We start from the raw sequence: 22549 nt of genomic DNA, 5'->3' as shown, positions 1-22549 counted from the left end.
TCATCTGTATCTGAGCTTTCCCCTTCGGAAATCCTTAAAAGAATTTCTACACCATCTTCTTTCTTCGTGATCCATTGACTTGAACCTGATTGTGCTTCATCGTCACTTGAACTGTCTTCATGGGCGTCAGAAGACAGTTCTCCTTCAGAGGAACTGGTCACAATTTCCTCATCAAAATGCTGGTTGATGTGGACGGGGTAAACCTCGTGAGGGACTGTATTTTCTGATTGCTCCGTTCTGTAGCTATCATTCTGTGACATGTCATCATCAGTATCTGAGACTTCCCCTTCTGAAATTCTTAAAAGGATTTCTACACCATCTTTCTTCGTGATCCATTGACTTGAACCTGATTGAGCTCCATCGTCACTTGAACTGTCTTCATGGGCGTCAGAAGACAGTTCTCCTTCAGAGGAACTGGCCACGATTTCCTCTTTAAAATGCTGGTGGATGTGGACGGGGTAAACTTCCTCTGGCTGTGAAGAAGAATGATCCATAGAGAGACTGGTCAGTTCTTCTGAGCTGGGAGAACTCTCATCTTCACATAATCCCAAGTCCAGAGCAAATGGCTCCATAGCTCTGTCTAAAATCCCTTCAGACGACGCAGTGTCCGAGGTCCAGGAATCCTCACTGGAACCTTTGCGTTGGGCGCTGTCTGGAGACGCCGTTGGTTGTCCTCTGTGGTGGACGTCAGACTCAGTGGAAATAAAACGCTGCATCGTGAGTTTACAAATCTTTGAGCTGAAAAACAAAGAATATAGAAATTAATATCTTGCACAAAATAACCAGAAATATTATATTATTTCAAGGCAGTTAAATACAGTTAAATATTCTTGAGCTTTGTAATTTACATCCACTAAACTCGGTTACACAGTCTACTTTGTCTGTCTTTTTTGCTTTCAGATTTAGTTGAGTAAATTATATTAGCAGATTATATTAAATGGAAAAATTAAAATGATTTGGCAACTAAATTAAAAACCTGAAATTAAAAGATGAGGGAAAAATACAGATTTGATCTAAACTGACTTTAAGGCAATGTTGCTTTAAACCTGAAGTAACATTTGATTGAAACGTGACACTTACTAATCGCTGTCCTCCTCCAGGTGGGTCATGGTGATGAATGCGTGCTGCAGCGCCTGCTTTGGGGTCAGTCTGAGTCTGGGGTCCACGGTCAGCAGCCCTTTGAGGAAGTCCACAAACACTCGGAGGTCCTCAAGGTGCTCTGGGTCGTTCACTATAAATATCTGCAACAGGAAAACAAAAAGACACGAGTTAGATTTTCACCCACACATTGATTTCAAATCATTCTGTAAATACTGCTGGTGCCACTACTTTACACATTTACAATACAATATATTACTCATATTAAAATAACATCTTATCATGTTGAGTCAAGTAAAAGTAATGGATTTGAACACTCACATCGATCAAATCGTCGAAAGTCCTCATGTGCTTCTGTAGTTCAGATGGTTGCCCTGGGTCTACATGGGTAACACGGGTGAATTCTTCAGGGGTCATTAGTCTCCAAGTTGATCTCTGCTGGTCATCTTCTTCCTTTGTGAAATAGTACTTAGAGAACAGTCCGTCCTGAATCATGTCGTCAGGAGGCATTCCCAGCAGGTCCACCATCATCTTCATGGATTGATATCCGGAGGCAGGAAACAGGTGCTCCTCTAGAAGTAGTAAGAACAGTGTGGAGCCCAGGCCAAACATGTCGATGGGAACACCAAACTCGCAGCCCAGAGTCACCTCTGGAGCCCTGTATCCAGCGGGCTGCTTCTTCTGCCCCTGTCGAACCTCCGCGATGGGCCGTGCCAGGCCAAAGTCGATCAGTTTGACCCTGAAAGGCTCCAGCTTCCTGTCGGTCAGCATCACGTTATCTGGCTTTAGGTCGGAGTGGATCACACCGACGTCTTTCAGGGCGTCAAAGGCCACCAAGAGCTGCTGCGCTATAGGCCGGATCTCACTGGGAGACAGCGCGCACTTATGTTCGATGACCAGGTCCCACAGACTGATGTCCAGCATCTCAAACACGAGGCAGGTGAGGCCCATGTGATCGAAGCGCTCTTTGAAGCTGACCACGTTACAGCGGTCACCGTCCAGTTCACCGGTCCTCTCCAGCATTCGCACCTGCAACAACAAAGTAACACAGTTACACATGTCCAGTATTCATTAGTGTGTAATTAAAACCTGTGTTAATTATACCTGAAATATTTTGTCATAATTCTGGTCAGAGTAACACTTTTGCTGACTGTAAATAAAGTAAAACTAAATTAAAAGTAGTTATTGATGACTAAAACTAGAGATGCACCAATCCAGCTATTTTGCTTCTGATACGATACCGATACTGGGGGTTTGAGTATCTGCCGATATCCTATATTAACCAATACCAAGAGACTGTCTTCTGAGTGAAAAAGGGAATGGTCCTCTTGTTTTCATTGAGAGATCAAGTATTTTCTTGTCATGATGTTATAGATCAATTATATCTATTAATAAACTAATGGAAAAACATTTAATTAACCAGGATCACTGGATTTTTGTAAACAGCTCACGTGAAGTGATCTGATCATTACAACTTGTGCATTACACATATGTTATTTGAGTTATTCTTTAACAGCATTTCATAAACTAAAATACAAACACTTGGCCGCTCCAGCAGAGGCCGATTATATTTTATTTGGCTACTTTAGGTATTTCTATCATAGTTTCTGAGCCAGCCTTGATTTGTCGCCGTTAGCATTAGCATGCTCCCGATAGCTTTTGCATGCTGTTGCTAGCCGCGGCATTTTCACGCAGGGATCACAAATACATTTTTGGAGATAAAAACTAACTCAACGATTGAATTCTCCAGGTTCTTCCCTTCAAAATGACATACAGCATGTCCATATTCACTTAGTTGGTGAAAGTTGTGTTTTTAAAAGCGGTGAGAGCCAAAACTGGTGTCGGTTCAGTATCGGATATTTGTAGGCCTACCCAATATTGTATTTTTTTCCAGTATCGGCTCAGATATCCGATACCAGCATCGGATCGGTGCATCCCAAACTAAAACTATGAATAAAATCTCCAGATATTGTTGACTAAAACTAAAGAATTGACTGAACCTTGACTGACATTGAATGACATTTTTGACTTTACAGCTAAATTAACCTCTTAACCCCCGCCTTAAGCACCTTCAGCTTTACCCAAATCTACAGCTTACAGGCCAGTGTAACACCTTATTTGAAAGCTAAGACCAACAATATTGATATAAGAGGTTAAGATCGCGTTAAAATCAACGCTGGTTCAGACATAATCATGGAAGTGTGATCATACCTCGTGCTCCGCCTCTCTGATGGCTGTGGGATTCTTCATAATTTTCACGGCCACTCTCTCCATCGTGTCCGTGTTCAGGCCCTCCACCACCTTCCCGAAACAGCCCTCACCAAGGGACCTCACCACAGAGTACGTGGCATTGTGTCCGCGGAGCTTCTGGCCCACGGTTATGTCTGCAATGAGAACAAAAACAACAATTGTTAACTCCAAAAGTATTTAGAAAGGTAGAAGGACGTCGCTGTGATGTTCGGTGACAAAACATCGTCAAAAGACACAATATATGTTCAAATACTTCTTGCACATACAACCTGACACTAAAACTGAAAGTAACCTCACACATTTTCCTAATTTGGTTCGACTTTAGCCTCGTCTTGAACATATATTTTTGTCTTCTTCGAGTCTTGTTTTGACTCAGTAAATTTTACAACCAAACCTTTGTTTAGATATGCTCATTTTATGTAATTGAACGTGCTGGGTGAAATGGTTGATAAAATATCGCAATATCAACGTCAAAATACACAAGACAGTCATCAATCATCAACATTTTTCTCATATGGTGCAGCCCATGGGAGCAAACACAGCAATACCATAACTCAAAACAACCTTTAGAACCTAAGGATCTTGTAAAATAACCATTTAATAACAAATTAGATCATATTTGACATCTTTTTGCTTTGAAATCACCGGATCGTGAAAGGTTAACTGACTGTAAAAGCACAGAACCAGTTGTAAAGTAAGTTTTCCACAAAAAGATACTCACCACTAGCCTCCATTGTCGCCATCCTTCTCACGAGATGAAAGGTCTTTGTCGTTTTGCTAAAAAAAACCTTCCAGGAGTAAAAACAAACTATTTTTGTCAAGAGCAAAGACACGCGTGTCTCTCAAGGCAAATGTTTTTACAGAGTGAGCGATGTCAGAGGTAAGTTTGGAACATGTAAACGTCCCAATGAAGTTCCAACCAATCAGAACTGCATTCTAGAACACAGTGACGCCATGTCAACGATCACCATGGTAACTACATTAAAGGGGCTAGATGCAAGATGGCCATTTCTATACTCACTACTGCCACCTCAGGTCATACATGTAACTGCAGCTTCTATATTAAGCTCGTGCATGATGGCACTTTGGACCTGAATTAACTTTTTGAGTGACAGTGCAGGATTTTAGAGGCAGTTGTGGTGAACAGGTCTGAGCTCATTCTACACTTTAGGACATTGCTGGAACAGGTAGGGGGAGGAAAATACATCATTTTAACATTTTTAAACTCTGTAAGTCCCTTTAAGTATAGGCCTATTGGTTTGTTTGAAAAAATGTTTCATTAATGTGAAGTTTTGATTGTTTGCCGTGGTTCTCTGCTAAAAATATAAGCCTACAGGAAGTTTCAACATCACAATCACAAACCCTCCCCCTGATTGGACCTGACAGTGTAGTTCACAGGAAAGCTCGTCTCATTGGTCAAATTGGTATCCTGGGGTTTCTGATCAGTGTCTGAAATCAGCTAAGGGAGGGAAAAAATATTATTGTTTAACAATACTCATGTTACCTCAAATTTCAGATCCAGGCACTCAATTATACATAATCTACTACATTTGCAAAACATTTAAACTTACAGACTGTCACTTTAAGATAACCGGCCTCCTGACATAACACATCAATAGCAGGCTCTCCATCTTGTTTTACAAATGAATTTAATTGATAAAATCCCAATGGAGTAATTGTAATTACTGGGTGAAATGTTACACAGTGTGGCTTTAAAGTGCATGTGAACAAGGTCATGAGAGTGAGTTGCAAAATGAGGTGACCCCCTTCCCACCCATTCTATTTCTAATAAAAAAACGATGCCATCAGTTTCGAACCTTTACCAGAGTTTTATTTCTGGATCTGTACACAAGGTATTAAAGAACAACAGAAAATACAAAAGAAAAACAGTTTAACAAAAGGAAAAAAAAGAAAAGAAATAAAAGAATGTAATGTGTATGTACACGTACTATAAACAATAAAGATAGCTTCTTGAACATTTCTCATAGTGAAGTTTTTGATTGTCTCTATTTCAGGATATACATTTTTAGAGTTTTGTAGGGTTTGTTTTTTTATCTATTCACAAATGTGTCAAAGAACTTTTTTTTCTCTCCAAAAACCGCAACCGCTATGTTTTTCCTTTTTTCTTTTCTCTTCAAAACACAATACAAAATATAAAACAGAAAAAAAAAGGTGTTTAGTGCTCGTTTGCACACACAAGTCTCATACCAATAAAATATCACATTTTCGAGAGTTCACAGGGTGTTGGAAAAAAAAAAAAAAAAAAAAAACTACCTCTACTTTTAATAATGGCCTTTACATTCGGAATCTTTTTACAAACCACAGGTGAAATAAATAAGCACTGCACCACTAAAGCTAGGAAGAGCTCGGAGGACTGCATTCTTAAAAGAAAAATAATAAACATTAGCTCTTCGTACATTTAGAGCAGCAGACGTCCCTTTACCATCAAGACATTTCGAGACAATGTTTAAACAATTCAAAAATGTGAAAAGGGAAAAAAGGGGCGGGGTTTACATTGCGAATCAAAAACAAAAACGTCAACGCTAAAGCAAACTTTTCTTTTCTTAAATCAGTGACGCGACGAGCTAGCATGCGTGCTTTAGCCGTGACGTGGTATCAGGGCACATTTCTTTTCTCCTCTTTCAATAAATGGGAAAACTCATTTAAAACACGAAAGGAAATAAAAAAATTAAAGGAAAACTTTAAAAGATCTGTACATATCTACAAATTATTGCCTTTTACAGAGAAATTAAAACTTTTGTATCAACACAGATTCACAAGTGTAAGAGGTCAGTTATAGACTTTTAAAGGCTATCTGCTAAGTATTTACATGAGAAGAGAAAAACGAAAAGGGGGTGAATATATTCTGACTGATTAAACTCATCGTGAGATGGAAGGACAAGACACGATGGGAGGATTTACATGGCGGACATGAACCCTGAAACAAACGCAAGTCATAGCACAATGCATAGATAAATTAAGTAAACACGACTACTGCATCCAATCCACAATGACCCGCTGAGCAATGTACAATTCACAAAATCAAGGACTTCAGTTGAGATAGTAAAAAAAAACAAAAAAAAACTGCTACTTAGAAATTGGCGACCAAAGAGTCTAGCAAAAGGAAAGTAACCATAAATAAATACTGCGAAAAGGTCCACCCAGCATCAAAAGAAAACGGTCTACCCAATTTAGGACTCGGACAACTATTGTGATTTGACAAATGGTGATAATAACAAACATAATGCTTTAGATACTGCTGACGTCAATGGCTGTCAATTAGACGTCTTGAGGTGTCAACACTGTAGTTAGTTTGCTGACAATGGGAACGCACTAAGCGCATGATACGTTTTGGATTAAGAAAAGTGGATAAAAGGACAGGTGAGGTTTGGGCTGTTCCAGTTTGGCCACAGTAAAGTAAACAACCATCATACAGACAAGCTTCCACAGGAGAGAGAGGAGAAAGCCAGAGCAGCAAAAGTTCTGTCGCCCACTTTAGTCCAAGCTCGACTCAACTAAAGTATTAACTCTCTTAATGGTATGAGGAGACCCCAAAGTACCTGTAAACCAAACACCAAGGAAAAGTACCACTTCAAACAACGTACAACAGCAACACTAGAGGAGAACTAAGCTAATTTGGCAACTGAACATAATGGCAGGATAACAGAAGGAGCTCTGGAGATGTTGTGTTTAAATATGAGGAAGATACACAACTCTCCTACTGCAGCCTCGGGGCCCCACTCTACATGGACGTTACACATCAAGATCAACTAAATAAAATAACATGGCTATATAAACTCTTGAGAGAAATCAAGATTTAGTTCTATATGGTAGACATCACTGATGTCATATTACACAAATGAAAAAGTATATTCATATACATATATATAGATATATATAATAGAATTTAAACAAATGGGATTCTCCAGTGAGGTCAGTCTTATGTACAGGTAGAAGACAGGAGATCACTCAGACTGAAGTGCTGCAGTGTGCTGTGTGTGGTGCCGCGTGTGTGCGCTCAAAAAGCTGTTGGGCTCTGTGCTTGCGGCCAAGCTGCCAAAGTCTGTGACGGACACGGCCATTTTGGCCCCAGTGATTCTGTGATGGTGCGTCGTGCTCCGCCGCGCCTCAAAGTCCAGGCTGCCCACAGACACGTCGTTTAAAAAGGAGTCGGGCAGCGCCATCTTAAGTCTCTTAGACGGCCGCTCACAGCCCAGGTCCGAGTGGTAGAAACCTGCATCCAGCATATTCAGGCAGTCACCGTCTCCACCGTTGGAGGGGAAGCCCAAGGGCTCCTCATGGTTCAGGGGCCCGCGGTGCAGGCTCTCCAGAGGAGGAAACGTGTACGAGTCTAGACAGCCGACCTCCGCTGGGCTACACACTGTGGCCACAGTGTTACTCAACGCTGGAATAGACACACAAGACTGGAGTTAGACAAATACACAAATAATGCTCCCTAAATGTCAGAAAAAACTCACATGATGTAATATGTATTGATAAATATCACCATGCCTCGGAGTCAGGCTCAGTAGTTGCTGCAGCAACAGAACAGGGCTAAACAGGGGCATGAGTTCAGTATTCTTACCTGTTCACTTTGTTCAATTGTTCAGGGTTAGAAGTGAGCCGAGATACAAATCCCACAAGACGGGAAATTTGGGTTCATGAGATGAGGCGAAATTTTGACATAATTTGTAATAATAAATCATATTTTTTTGTTTATATGTTTGCATGTGTAACAAAATTAAGGATGGGAATTGATAAGATTTTACCAATATCATGTGTCATAGACCGGTGCGCTTGTAAAATCGCAAAATAGAAGACAGATGCACTCAAGACTTGTAGCGGCGTGCAGCATGAATTGTAGCTTTAGTTTGTAATGAAAGAGAAAGTAACACAGGCACAGGCGTGTCTCTGTAATCAGCATCTGTTCCAGTCTGCAGATTTAAAAACTGAATTTTCACAAAATGTTCCTTGCTCAAGCTGATTGTACCACCATTCCTCTTTGATTCAAACTCCTCTGCATCTTCTTGCACAGCACGAGATAGACTAGTTCCTCTTAAACCACTTTTGATTGGCCAACTGGCTAAGGATTACGGGACTTAAAACATAGGAACATAATGAGGCGTTGTGATGCTGTAGCAGTCACCTGTGAGGTCGCTGGCTGTGATGGAGTTGAGCAGACTGAGCTGTTGATCTGTCGTGGCCTCCAGGCGACCCCCTCCTCCTGCTCCTGAACACACAGACGAGGAGCTGTCCACGGCCAGACCCTCTGCCTCGTCCACCAGGCGGTCCATCAGGTCTCTGCAAAACAACAATGCAATTAGACCGAGACATAAGATAAACACATCTTCAGAAAGAGACCAAAACACTCACGTTACACCGGGATAGCTGCTGTATTTCTTCTTGCCAAAGCGATTCTGCTGCACAAAGAAGTCAAAGCGCTCCGACTTCTTCCACATGTAGTAAAACGCCACACACTCTGCTACAGTTCTTGAGGGGACCTGAAGTAAACATTACGCATTACATTATAAGGGAAACAGCTTTGCAAATGCCTTGTCTTTTATCAGAGAATTTTCTTACTTTGTGTTTCTGAATGAGGTGGAAATTCTTATCGTACATCTGTAGAGCATGTTCAAAGTTCTTACACTCCTCTTCTGACCAGGGAGGGGATTTTTCTGAAATACAAGTGGCACATTTCCATCACACCTCTGCAGTTGGTACTAATACAACAAGTCACTCAATGTCCTGTTCTTACCTTTTGAGGACCTGACATGGCTGCAGTATCTCTCCAATGCTTCCCGGGCGTTGTAGTTGCACTTGACCAGCTCATGCAAAGCCTACAATGACAAATGTATATTACAAAGGATATTAACCACAATTCAGGCAATTCAGGCCGTCATCAAACACACCCGCAGTAGTAATTTTGCTTCACTGACACAGGTTTGATCTGCTCTGTGTAAACTTTTCCCACATTGATTTGTTCACCTGTCATTAACTCAGTAGGGGGCGTCGCCAGATCATATGGTAAGCAGAGTTTGTATGTACAGTAGTTGGAATGGAAAATTTACCCAGTGGGAGTAATGATCACCGTTCTTATAATTGCAGCTAAAATGTAGTCGCTAAAAATGGTGGCATAATTTCCCCCTTAAAACCATGAAATGTTTGAAGACGTTTCCATGGTTACAAAGCAAAAATGATTTAATTTTCTCGGTGTAGGAACAAAATTTGTGTGTCTTATGAAGTATGAATGAGCCTTAAGTGTTGGTTCCATACATAGACAGACATCTCTTTACATTTACTAAGGAAATATTAAGGCTTTAGAGGCCAAAAGCATGTTTATAAGCAAAAATTATGCATAATATGTCCACCTTAAAGAGGGGTATTATACTTTTTGTAGTTATTTGGTAAAAATGGTAAATGGTTCAACTTAAAGGGGCTAGATGCAAGTTAGTCATTTTATACTCACTACTGCCACCTCAGGTCTTATGCGTAACTGCAGATTCAATATTAAGCTCGTGCATGACGGCACTTCGGACCTGAATTAACACCCTTTTGAGTGACAGTGCAGGATTTTAGAGGCAGTTGTGGTGAACAGGTCTGGGCTCATTCTACACATTAGAACATGGCTGGAACATGTAGGGGGAAGAAAATACATCATTTTAACATTTTTAAACTCCGTATAGTCCTTTTAAATAGCCCAAAGCGCTTTCATGCTGTCATTCATACACCAATGTATGAAGATACTGGAGGCAAAGTGGGTGAAGTGTCTTGCCCAAGGACAACTACAGTGTGGCGCAGATTGACAACCCTCGCTTATTATAGCCACAGCTGCCCTATAATAATAGCTTACCACCACTAAGTATGGAGTGAATGAATAATGGAATGTAAAGCTTCTGAGTGCCCAGGAAAGCTCTATATAAAACCAATGTATTATTATTATTAAACTAATGAGTTATGGAGAGTATAGAAGGCTAACCTGCTCATTGTCTCGAACATGCAGCCCAGCTTTGTCACATCCCAGCTTGTCCTCTGTTGTTCGCGACGTTGCGTCCAACAGAAAGCTCCGAACCTTGCTCTCTGACAAAGTACCAGGGCTCCACATCAACTCGTCCTCTTCTTCATAGACTGGAGCAAAAACATTTTATTTACAACTTGAGTTTTGCTTAAATATATATGAATTACTTTGATTAATATTATTGAGTATTGTCATGAATATAATAAAAGGGAGGAAAAAATATATTGCATAAAATAAAAAATAGAAATCATAAAAAAAACATACCATTTTCACCATCTTTGTATTGACATAGACTGTTGGGAACTTCCGCCTGGTAGTCTGACCCCACTTGGATCTCCTACAAGTAAAAAAAAACAGGTATGAATTTAATTTTAAAGCCCACAGTGTTATGGACATTAGTAGACCTATATAGGAAATATGTACTTTTCTGGAATCTTCAGGACTTGGGCCATCGTCGTCGCAATCTGACTCTTTATCTCCATCAGAAATTGCATTTGCTGAAATGATGAAATAACAATCTCATTAGGTACATCTAACAAAATTTTGTTTGATACTATTCTGAAAACACTTCACTGAGAACATAGGAGGCATTCACTTTTGTCCTGGCTAGTATAAAGTGACAACTGATTATATACAGTGATTGAAATTTGAATCCCATATGATCTTGTCTCTTTGATAAGCCTATGGTTCCCATCTTTTATGAGTGACTTACATCGCAGCGTCCTTGGGAAGAAGTCTGTGGCCTCGTGGGAAGTGACGGATGGGGTTAAATCATCGGCTGAGGACTGGGTCTCTTCCTCATAGTCCCCCGATAGTAGATCTTTGGCTATTTCCTCCTGCACCACCAATCACATTATTATAGTACGCCATGACCATAAACCACATGCACACATATACAGTATGAACGCAGGGTTACCTTGTCTAAAGTCATGTCTGGTAGCTCATCAGTTAGGTCTCCCGAAGAGCTGTCTACACTGGAGCTGGCTGATCCTTCATAACGATACATCGCCAGCAGCTCCTCCAATGGCATGTTCCCCTCCTGAAAAAGAAAAAAAAGGAATTTATATCATTTCACATTAACAGATAATGATTAAAACATAAATCATCATTTATAATAATAATAATATTTTATAATATTTTATTAAAGCAGAACTAAGTAACTCATGCCCCTAAGTGCCATTGCAGGTGTCATAGCATGCTGCATTTTTTTACTAATTAATTGTCTGTGAGAGTAAATACTATGCTGAGAGAAAAGACTACGGGAGAGAGGGATATTGTACATTGTGCCACAACCCAATTACACAATGGAGATATTTTTTTTCTCACTCAAACTTGGCTGTAAACAATGCTAAAGTTGCGCTAGCCCGCACTTAGCTTTGCCCGTTAGCATGTTAGCTTTTCTTCGTGATTCCATAAGTGTTTATTGCGCCTCCGACCCGGTGCAGGGAAAGTTGCAAGGGTGGTTTTCTGGCCAGAGACACCTCCCCAATCAAACCAGTAACACTTGTATTACCCCCACTAAGAAAATAATTTATTAAGGTAAACAAGTTAATTTAACAAAGCATCAAGGCAATTCCATTTTGGAATATAATCTATTCACTCATACCTTTTCTAGATCAGCGAGCTCCGAGCTGATGTTACTGCCTCCTTCCTGAGACTCTTCCTCCTCCAACGTCCTCTCATCATCGTACTCATGGACTAGCATTTCTGCCGTAGGATCAAAGTCATGATCCTCCGACGATAAAGAGCCAACTGGGTAGAACATGAGAAAAATAGAATAGACTTAAAAAATATACCTTCAAAATAGGGGCTGTGCAGTAGGAGAAAAACATAGCGATAGTCCAGAGCAGTATTGAATGTTACAAAACTATATTGCAAATGCTTTATTTCACTATTTCAACAGAGAATTTCAACGGATCCGAAACCAAAACAGGGGAAAATTGGAGCTGAATCAGGGAAATTATGACTAAACCGAAACCATTGGCACATTTTAAAATAACGATGTTACCGTGTCAGACTTCAGTGATTTTAACTTCTAGAGATATGGATATTGCATTGCCTACTATTGATCAGAACCATAATCTAGTGATATAATGTGCAGCCCTACTTGAAAACAACATTGCTTATTAATATAACATAATTTACGAGTAGGTATAATGAACTGTCAAGCATTTGGCATTTAATAAAACAATCTTACCTGGACTTGAACTCCCTAGGGAAGCCTGCAACATAATTAAAAAAAACACAAATTAGCTAATGAAACAGGTAGGAACATTTGGTCACATTTCAGTCACATTGACATGTATCGTTTCAGTCGGCGAGTTTAAATGGCTTTTGTTTTCCCACCAAAACAGATAGACGGCGAAGCTGCGCTCATGGCACAGATGACTGGCAGTGGACTATTATCAAATCACTAGCCTTCAAAATGCAGGACACTAACGCAACGAGATCGAAAATAACGCCACAAACACCGCTTAAGATTGCGCATACTGACGAAAAAGGAACAGTCGCTGTCATTCGAGAGGCATTTCACGGCAGGATTGCGATCTATGCCGTGTCGGCTTCTGTAAGTGTTAGCCTAGCCGCAAAAACCCTATGCATCGGGAAACGTAAACAGTCAAATTTTACGTTCGAGCGACATTACATTCGACAGGGATCACGCGGGTAAAAAGCAAACACCTCGCACGACAAGCACGTAGAGTAAAAAAATATTTCCATTCATCAAACCTGGATGTTAGATGTTTTTTTTTTTCCTCCCATCGGCAAGCTAACATCAAATTTACGTATCAATTTACACAGCCGCTACGCTACACCGAAGCAGCTGAGAGAGCGACGGCGCAGCGGCCTGGTAGTGAAGGATCCGACCCGACATTTAAACATATTTTAACGGCCCAAAACGCAACATCGTGCCTCAGATCGCGGTGTACGTGCGGCAAAATGTGTTATACGTCCAATCGATAGCATGCGAGGTGGAAATACAGCGCCGGAATGTTAAAAATATCGAGTTAAGAGCGGTAGGTTCTCCCCTGTTTTCCCTCTTACCTCCGCCATATTGGTACCTTTAGCTGATGGGCGGGCTCGCTTTGGCACGGTACCCGGATGAGAAGCTCTGAGCCAATCACGGCGCGGCCGAGCGAAAGTCGTGACTAGTGCGTGACGCCGTTTAAACCGACCATTGACGTACGGGAATATACTAGAAATAAGACTACAGTACAGCAACTCTGAAAGTTTACAACAAGATAGAGTCAAAAGAGGGATGTTTGTTCCCATCTTTTGCTCTTCAGCCTCCCAGCTCAGACATGAATACTATACTTTTGAAAGATCCGTTGATAAAGGGTCAATTTCTAAAATATGTAATGTGCTGTCAGAATATATGCCTCCACTTGATCACCTGAAAGAAGCTTGGCAACAGGACATTGGAATAAATATCACTGCCTTTCAATGGATTAAGACTCAAGACAACGTCTGCTCATCTTCAGTCTGTGCATGGACTGCTTCAGTTCAAAGTTATGCACATGGTACACCTCTCCAAAAGTAAGGATTTCCAAAATGTTTCATGAAGTGAACACAGCTTGTGTGCAGGTTTCAGTAGCTCACAATTTTTGGAACTGTCCTAAATAACAGATAACTGGACTAACATTTTTTATTGATATATGTTTGTGGAACACAGTTACATCCTGACTAGGGCTGAACGATATGATATAACTATGGGTTCGGTGAAAACTAAAAATCATAATACAAAAGAATGCAGTTTTATTGATGAAAATCTATATCATTTATATCTTTCTTTTTCGATTTTAATATCTTGAATGTTCATATCTTGATATATCGATACGATAACGATATATCTTTCAGCCGTAATCCTGACCCAGTGCTTGCACTTTTTGGAGTATCCCCAGTAACATTTACATATTTTAATTTAGTTTTAGTCTTAGTCTTTTGATGAAAATGTAATTCAATTTTAGTCGAGATTTAGTCAAAAAAATATCTGAAATTTTAGTCTAGTTTTAGTAAGTAAGTCAATTTAGTCTTTGCATTTATAATATTAATTATAATCATATTTAATCTTGGTCCTTTGCTTCAAGGAGCTGCTCCACATGAACAAAGCTCAGAGCTGTTTCTTTGGCAGAGAACGTACGTGATATGAGGCTCTTTCAGACGGTCAATAGAAGTTTGAATGATTTTAGTGTAGGGCTGCAACTAACGATTATTTTGGTAATCGATTAATCGACCAATTATTTTTACGATTAATCGATTAATCGCTTGGCTGTGAAAGGTGCATGGGAATTATATTTTTTTCCATTTTTTTTATCACATAAAGCTAAAGTGGCGCCGCTTGAGGACACGTGGATGGAGTAAACTTAAAGTAAACGTTTGTAGGAGGCTCTTTGTGCTAATTCTGCTTTGATTGGACGAGACAAAGACAGATATTTATGAAATTTACGATGTACAAAACGCTGCAGACCCTAACTTTAAAAAATAAAGTAGGTTTTCATCCAAAATACACAATTGTCATGTCTTTTTTGCCCAAATTTAGTCTGTGTTTACTAGAAAACGATTAATCGATTACTGGAATAGTTGACAACTATTTTAGTAATCGATTAGTTGTCGATTAATCGATTAGTTGTTTCAGCCCTATTTTAGTGTCTCCTTTTCATTTTTATTTAGTCTTATTTTAGTCGACTAAAATATCTGGACATTTTAGTCATAGTTTTAGTCTCATGAAAAGTCGTTTAATTAATTTTAGTCCAATTTTAGTCAGCAAAAATATCACTTTGACTAAAATTAAGACTAAATATTGTAGTCGACGAAATTAACACTGCCCAGTAACTGCTAGAAGACTAATATTACTAAATTAGAAAAAAGAAAAACCTCCAACCTATATTGTTTGGAGGCATCTTGTGAATTGGGAAAAAATGCAACTGAATTGAAAGGGATCGATAGATGATTTCCATTCAATATGGGATCCGTTTTGGGGTACATTATTAAGTTTAAGCAAGCAGGTGCGTGACTAAGTAATCAGAGAATGGCACAGCAATAAACCATTTTCTTATAACATGAAGAAAACATACTGACTATCTGTGGGCCTATATCCCCTGTCCCTGTGTAGTGCTTGACTGGCCAGTAGGAGGAACCCTTAGTACATGCAAAGATCTGCGAGAGGCAAGTGATGGTTCAAATTTAACCTCTTAACCCCCACCATAACCGAGCACATTTTCTCCAATTCAGCGTTACCCAACCCGAGACCTTACCATACATGCTAAGGCCTCATTTAAAAGCTAAGGCCTTCAAAACTCATCTAAGCTTCTTCATTGTTGTTACCCTGGCCTATTGGCTGTAAACTCTCCAGTCAAGAAACGTTTATATTTGGGTAATATAAAAGTTGGGGTTATATTGTCCTTTGCAGTTTGACAAGCTTCTCAATTGTGAGTATGCAGATCATGTCACAGCAAGGCAACAGAAGCCGAGTGTTATAGGCTTGGTGGGAAAGCGTCAGACTTTGTTTTTTGGACAAAGATGACGTGCTGACTGCATATTGATGGTTGACAACAATAGAGGTTGAAGGTTGGAAAAACAAAACAAAAAATGCTGCAATGAGAAACACAAATCATGGAAAACACGCAACAATAGTCTGGACAAATCCTGCCAATTTTGTTGTTGTTTATTATAATAGGAGAGTTAGAAACACAGAATAAATTCACTAATGAATATCTTAGCCAATTATGTGTGGTGCTTTAAAAATGACCAAATGAGAGCAAAAACACAACGAGGCCAGGAGGGACTGAGGGTTATTGTGTTAGTTATAACATTAGACGATAAGCTCTACCTTCTACATCAGCACAAAACAGCTGGGTCGCTTTTGGAGATGTTATTGATAGTCCTTGAAATAGTGTTGTGTGTAATCTATGGCTATTTACAATCTAAACACTACTTTATCATGTGGTGTGGAGTTTACTGTCTAATGAGTCACTGCTCACGCTGTTTGACTTACACGGTCTCAGAAAGGCTATTGTTTACTTTTACGTCCATTTCATTTGTTACGGAGGCTGTTTTGTAACATCTGTAGTGACATGAACAAGTGCGGGGGTGGAGAATGAGTTAAACGGAGTGCTGGCAAAAGTTGCACTTGTTTGAAAGAAGAAAGTAAAACGTAAAATGCCAGTAAAGAGTAACAAGAAACAGGTACGCAAATCAAAAACTGAAATTAAAATGATTTCATTAAAATAATCAGAAATAAATCAAGATGTTTAGTTTTGTTGTAGAACTACACCACTGCTGAATCTACTACAAGTTTCATTTTCGGCTCAACCTCTTCGTCATGAGGTCCATTTTGACCTGACTTTTCGCCAGCTTTTGGTCATAAGGAGCTCATTGGATTATTTCTGCCTTTTTCCGATAATTATATGGCGGTTAGTGAATGTTTTGGCACCCCAGATAAAAAATTCTAATAATGTGTTTAATGTGATGAGACATTCCCATAACATGTCCAAAAACATCAGGTTTTAATTCCATCATTTGCATTTAAAAAATAATATGAATGTAAAAAAAGGTCAGAGCAAAAGTTTGGGCACTCTGCAGAGTTAATACCTCGTAGACCTCAAATACGGCAAGTATCACAGCTTTAAACACTTGTCAAGGCAGCCAAGAGTCTTTCAGTTCTACTTTGAGAGATTTTAGTTCTTTCTTCCAAACAAAAGTCTTCCAGAACAAACATTTCTGGGCTGTTTGTCATGCACTGGGGTTTATCCACAGTCTTCGATGATATTTAGGTCAGGAGACTGTGAGGGCCACAGCAAAACCTTCAGACCTTCTTGATGTCGTCTATCATGGATATTGAGCTGTGGGTACGATCATTACCCATTTGTAGAAGCCATTTGCTTTATAATTGCAGCTTTTTCACATTCGATTTGTAGAAAATGTATTTAATCCGTTCTTCGTTCGACCTAAAATTCCTCCCTGTGCCACTGGGTGCAGTGCAAACCAAAGGATGATGGATCCGCCCTCAGGATTAACAGTTTGCTCATTCAGGCCAAAATGTTCTACAATGGAATGCATATCGTTAGCCACATAGCATAATTGCCTAACTCATTTTTGTTTTGATTTTGGAAAACAAGTAAAAAGACGTTTTATAGAAAACACATTGTTTTTCTCTTATTGCCATTTTAACAATACAAAATGACTTAGGCAGTTATGCTATGTGGCTAAAGATATGTTTAGGTAGTGCATTTAGACAAGCCTTGTGCTTTTTGGTGACAAAGAACAGAGGTTAGAATAGAACCTTTTGGCTGAAATGAGCAAAGGTCCATTTGGAGCATAGATTTTGAGCCGGGGTGAACCCTCGCAACCCGTTGTAGTTATAATTAACAATTCTCAACCATCTCTCAAGTCTAGTCAACTGGACCTTCGTTGACGAAAATCAGCTTATTTTCTTCTTCCCAGCCAAAGATGTGAAGTCAGATGGTAGAGTCACAAAGTCACAAACTTGGCTGTAAATACTGTTTAAGTGGCGCTAGCCCACAGTTAGCTTTGCCCATAAGCCTGTTAGCTTCTTTTTCGTGATTCTATTAGTGTGTATTGGTGACTCCGACCCGGTGCTGGCAAGTTGCAATTGTGGTTTTCTGGCCAGGGTGAGATGAAATTGATTTATTAAGGAAAACAAGTTACTTAATACCGCTTTAAATTTATGATTGAGAATTCCCTTTTAAACCAAAAGTTTGGCATAATTGTTGCGTGATTGTGCCACTCTTATCAGATTCAGACTGCAGTGATCAACGGCCCCACAAAATGTGATAAATGTATTTCCAAATTATTGGAACTGAACTTGTCTTTGGGACGCTTTTTGGGCATTTCTAAAGTGACAGGCCAAAATCATGTCATGGTGCACCACAGTTGATTCTGATAAGCCTGGCTCCACATAAGGTTCCTGCAGGTTTCCCTGAGGCATCAAAGGGGATGGGTCAAATGCAGAGGACAAATTTCCCTATAGGGGCAATAAAGAACATTTTAACACCTTAAAGGAACAGGCCACAGTTTTTATATTCTGAAATATGTTCTTACCTGAGCTTAGACGAGTTGATGCGTACCTGTCTGGTCTTTGTGCCCGTGGAAGAGCGTGGTAGCTTCCAACTTCACCCCGTTTGGAGCTATAGGAATAGTGTTTTTGCCTGTGACGTCACTTTTCTGAAGTCGGACATGATGGCGATACTCACCCATATACTTATCTATCAAAACCAACAGTACCGCAAAGTTTGAAATAGCAAAATAGTAGATGAGACAGAGAAACCACTTTGCAGTATTACGTTAACCCAGAAAAGTGCATAATAAGTGAGAGCAGACAGAACAATCATCTAAATAAAGGAGAAGATTATGGGTTGCGAGCCTCAATCAGAATTTTGAAGGAAAAAAATCTGGATAACATCTGAATTTGCGCAGCTTATTTTGTAGCTGGTGCGTGGATTTTACATTTAATTAACAGGGTTAAGCCTATGTGTAAAAAAAGTTTACATCACATTTTCAATTAGCAAGGTTAATTCCAACATGACCTTTAGTTAGAGGTGGGAAATATAACGCAAAAAAAATGACACACATTTCTAAGAGTCCCCTCCTGGAACCATCACCTTAACGTGGTGGAGGGGTTTGAGCACCCGAATGATCCTGGGAGCTCTGTTGTCGGGGGCTTCGTGCCCCTGGTAGGGTCTCCCATGGCAAACTGGTCCTAGGTGACGGGTCAGACAAAGAGCAGTTCAGAAGCCTCTTATGAGAGACCAACAGGCCCGGTTAAAATCGTGAGGCCGTCCTTCTGTGGACCCACCACCTGCAGGAGGAGCCATAAGGGGCTGGTGCAATGTGATCTGGGCAGCTCCAACAGCTGCCCCCACGACCCGGCAACGGACAAGTGGAAGAAAATGGATGGATGGATGGATTTCTAAGAGTGTTGTGCCAATTTCGTATACAGGGCATGATATCAAATATTGATGAGAAAATGCCGAGATTGCAGATCGCCACCGAACAAGCTGGCCTCCGCTTGGAACTTCATTAATAAAACGTTGGGGTTTTCTTTGCATTCAGTCTTTCGTTGTACAACTGGTCAACTGTGTGAGAAGTTTTGGGGTCTGATCTCGAGGGTTTATCGCGAAACCTTGCGTTTTTGTCCAAAATTGATAATCCGTCTCGATAATAGGCGTGAGCTGTATCTCCAGCATGGCGGCACATCCGGGTATGAACCAGACTTGTGACGTTCGTGAAAACACCCTATATGCTGGGAGAGGCCAAATGCTAACAACATCTTTGGTAGTTTTGCGTGACTGAGGGCACGCACAAAGACCAGACAGGTACGTATCAACTCGTCTAAACTCAGGCAAGAACATATCTCAGTATATAAACATGGTGGCCTGTTCCTTCGCCTATGCCTTTTCCAAACCATCACCAATCATGATAACAGTCCCCTCTGATTGGAACTGGAATAGCTAACCATTACCCATGTTTTTATTTCTATGGTCTAACCGTCGGCCCTGTTGTTGTAACCTACGAGCAAAACACATGAATGCAGAAAACGAATAAAAGTCAATTTGTTCAGCAATAATACTGAACACACGGAAAGAAAAACAACAAAGTTACTGACATTAATAGGACCAAACCTTTACCTTTTTGCTTTTCTAATGTAAATACCAACACATAAAACAACATGAGTCACTTCCACTTCCATAGATGGCTTTACGATGCACGTTCACTTTCAAACACACCCAGGCCAGCTGTTTGCTCTGACACACTTACTGAGTAAATAGTGAATCCTTCATGTAAACATTATCAATGACAACTGAGATGGAAGTGGAGGAGAGCGGTGGGTGTTTTCTGCTCGGCGTGACGCATCGGGCGAGTGGGCTGCCGGCGTTGAACCATAACAAAGCCAAAGTATAGGTGTGGGCTCGCGCTAACAGTCAGCCACATCCGCTACAATGAGGAACAATAAGGGGTGAACTACGAACCCATGACCCGTCAGCCCATGTCCAGAGGGTTTGACGTCAGAGGAGGACGGGCCGACCTGACAGCTTCACTCATCGGAGCCAGGCTTTGTTTCCGATGCCGTTCTCTTAAGTGCGCCTGTTCAAGTGGTTATCGTAACATCGGAAAACAAACCAGTGCAGTTGGTCCATTGTACTGCACTTAAAGTCAAAACAGCGAGGAGAGGGTCAGCGGGTGCGGAATGTGTCCAGTGTGAACCCTCTGTCGAGCAACGGGTGTGTAGGGCAGTACATTGTGGATCAACTACAAGTACATTTTTTGTTGGGAAGTACTCAGTAGTAGTACATTCACTACATTAACATTCGCCAAAGTTGCTGTTCCGCATGCAGTCATTTTATCTCACAGAAGCCTATAGGAGCCCCCTGTCAGTAAACCCAAAATGTATCGTGTTTACAGATCAAAAGTGCCCAGAGGGTTCACTTGACTTGAAATGGAATTAGTATTGAGAGGGTGTCGGAATTTTGGTTTTAAGAAGTGCTCGTTGATGAAAAATTTCAATAGAAGAAATAGAATTTGTAAAAGCATTGCTGTTCTGTTTACCAAAGAAAAGTTGTTAAATTACAAGGCAAGGAGAATCCTCTTGTTCTTTTACATCATCATATTAATGCTACTAAATTTAATGCATTAGGGCGTTTAATGGGTCCCGGGTTCGATTCCCACCAGGACGGGGCCTTTCTGTGTGGAGTTTGCATGTTCTCCCCGTAGGTTTCCCCTACCACTAAAAACATGTGCAATAGGTGAATCCTCCAGCCAGGTGAATCCATCAGCCTGGCTCCACATCACGGAGATGGGTCCGACCACTGCTCCTTACGGGTTGCCTCAGGATGGGTTAAATGCAAAGAACAAATTTCCCTACAGAGTCAATAAAATATACAAACAAAAGAGGGCAATAGGAATAAATGAATGGAGCTTCCCTGAGATAACATACAAGGACTGTTTCTGAAGGAATATTAAAATACAAGGACACTTTACAGATCACATTATTTACAAAGCAAAACACTTCCTGCTACCATACAGCAAATATACATAAGACAGCAAAAGATGAAGATGAAAAAAAGAAAAAAAGTCACTTTTGGGACAAAAAAAAAAAGTGTGCTTTAATATCTGGCGTGGACTCTCGGGAAAATGATCTAAAATGCTGTTCAAATATTTTTTAAAGTGAAATATAATGAAGAGAAAATAGTTAAAGGAAGTCACGCAGCTTCTATTGACGGAAGTGAGCGGGGGAAGTCTTTAGGAGTTACTGCGCGGACGCTGTGCTCCTCGTATCATTACGCCTCACAATATAGTGCCCCTTTTTATCTGCTTATAAAATCGACATGTTATATTTCTGTGTAAATATAATTAGCATGAAAACACTTCACGTAACTTTATTTAAATAGGGAACACGTGGAAGAGCTTGGTAGCTTCTATCGTGAGCTTTTTTGGAGCTATATGACATGTGGGAGAGGCTGCGTATGTGCTCCGTTTGCGTGACAGAGCGCACGGACAAAGACCAGACGGGGATATATTAACTCGGCTAAGGTTAGGTAAGAACATATCTTAGTATGTAAAAACGGTGGCCTATTCCTTTAAATTGCATGAGGAGGAATTTGAAAATAGTTACAGTAAAGTAAAACAATAATATTAGGCTATTACATATGGCACATAGTAGGCTATTTCTTTATATTTGCTTTGGTTTCAGATTTTCTTTTTAAAACAGAATAAGGGTAGGAGTTTAGAAGAATATTGCTTCTTCCTCCTCCTGTACTTGTTCTCTCGACCTGTCATGGACATTGCATTATTGCTACAGTTGTGTTTGATGGATTGTGGCTCTCCTTGTTGCATTGCCATCAAAAGAGAATGAATAAAACTGAAGGGACCTTGTGACCTCACTCCAAAAGGAGCCGCACCTGAACTGAAAACACACACACGGTCACTCACCGGCTCTGAGCAGTCGCCACCAGGGGGCAGTATGACACAGCACAGCACTATTGTGACTCAGCTGATTCAGAGTCACCGGCCTCCTGTCACAGCAGCAATGAGTGTGTTTGTTACACTGAAACACGTGGGCGCGGGGTTTATAACATGAGTCTTCAAAGTTCACTCATGTTAGGCCTGAAGTCTGAAGAGGCCACAGCTGCAACTTCAACACAACAAGCCTTCTAGGAAACTAAAACAAGT

At 40.4% G+C, this 22549-nt stretch overlaps 1 protein-coding gene across 1 annotated transcript; it reads right to left on the bottom strand.

Annotated features, from left to right (window-relative positions):
* Positions 1-5416: 5416 nt before the first annotated feature.
* Positions 5417-13423, bottom strand: mier3b (mesoderm induction early response 1, family member 3 b). The gene is made up of 13 exons (XM_079557877.1): positions 13406-13423; positions 12561-12585; positions 11970-12115; positions 11280-11402; positions 11076-11199; positions 10787-10860; positions 10628-10700; positions 10325-10473; positions 9104-9185; positions 8929-9023; positions 8722-8849; positions 8495-8649; positions 5417-7753 (listed from the first exon to the last, which is right to left on the bottom strand). Exons 1-13 carry the CDS (start codon positions 13412-13414, stop codon positions 7314-7316), a joined length of 1623 nt encoding a protein of 540 aa, XP_079414003.1. The 5' UTR covers positions 13415-13423; the 3' UTR covers positions 5417-7313.
* Between the last annotated feature and the right edge of the window lie 9126 nt (positions 13424-22549).

The sequence above is a fragment of the Gobius niger genome (assembly GCF_951799975.1).
Source record: "Gobius niger genome assembly, chromosome: 1".
Lineage (NCBI taxonomy): Eukaryota > Metazoa > Chordata > Actinopteri > Gobiiformes > Gobiidae > Gobius > Gobius niger.
Note: the sequence above shows the minus strand (reverse complement) of the source record. Positions and strands in the feature narration are given on the sequence as shown.

Excerpts from the sequence above, each read along its gene's own strand:
- mier3b (XM_079557877.1), bottom strand. Across the intron at positions 12,116-12,560 it reads CCTAGGGAGTTCAAGTCCAG|TTGGCTCTTTATCGTCGGAG; the intron begins GTAAGATTGTTT and ends TGTTCTACCCAG. Across the intron at positions 9,024-9,103 it reads CCATGTCAGGTCCTCAAAAG|AAAAATCCCCTCCCTGGTCA; the intron begins GTAAGAACAGGA and ends CTTGTATTTCAG.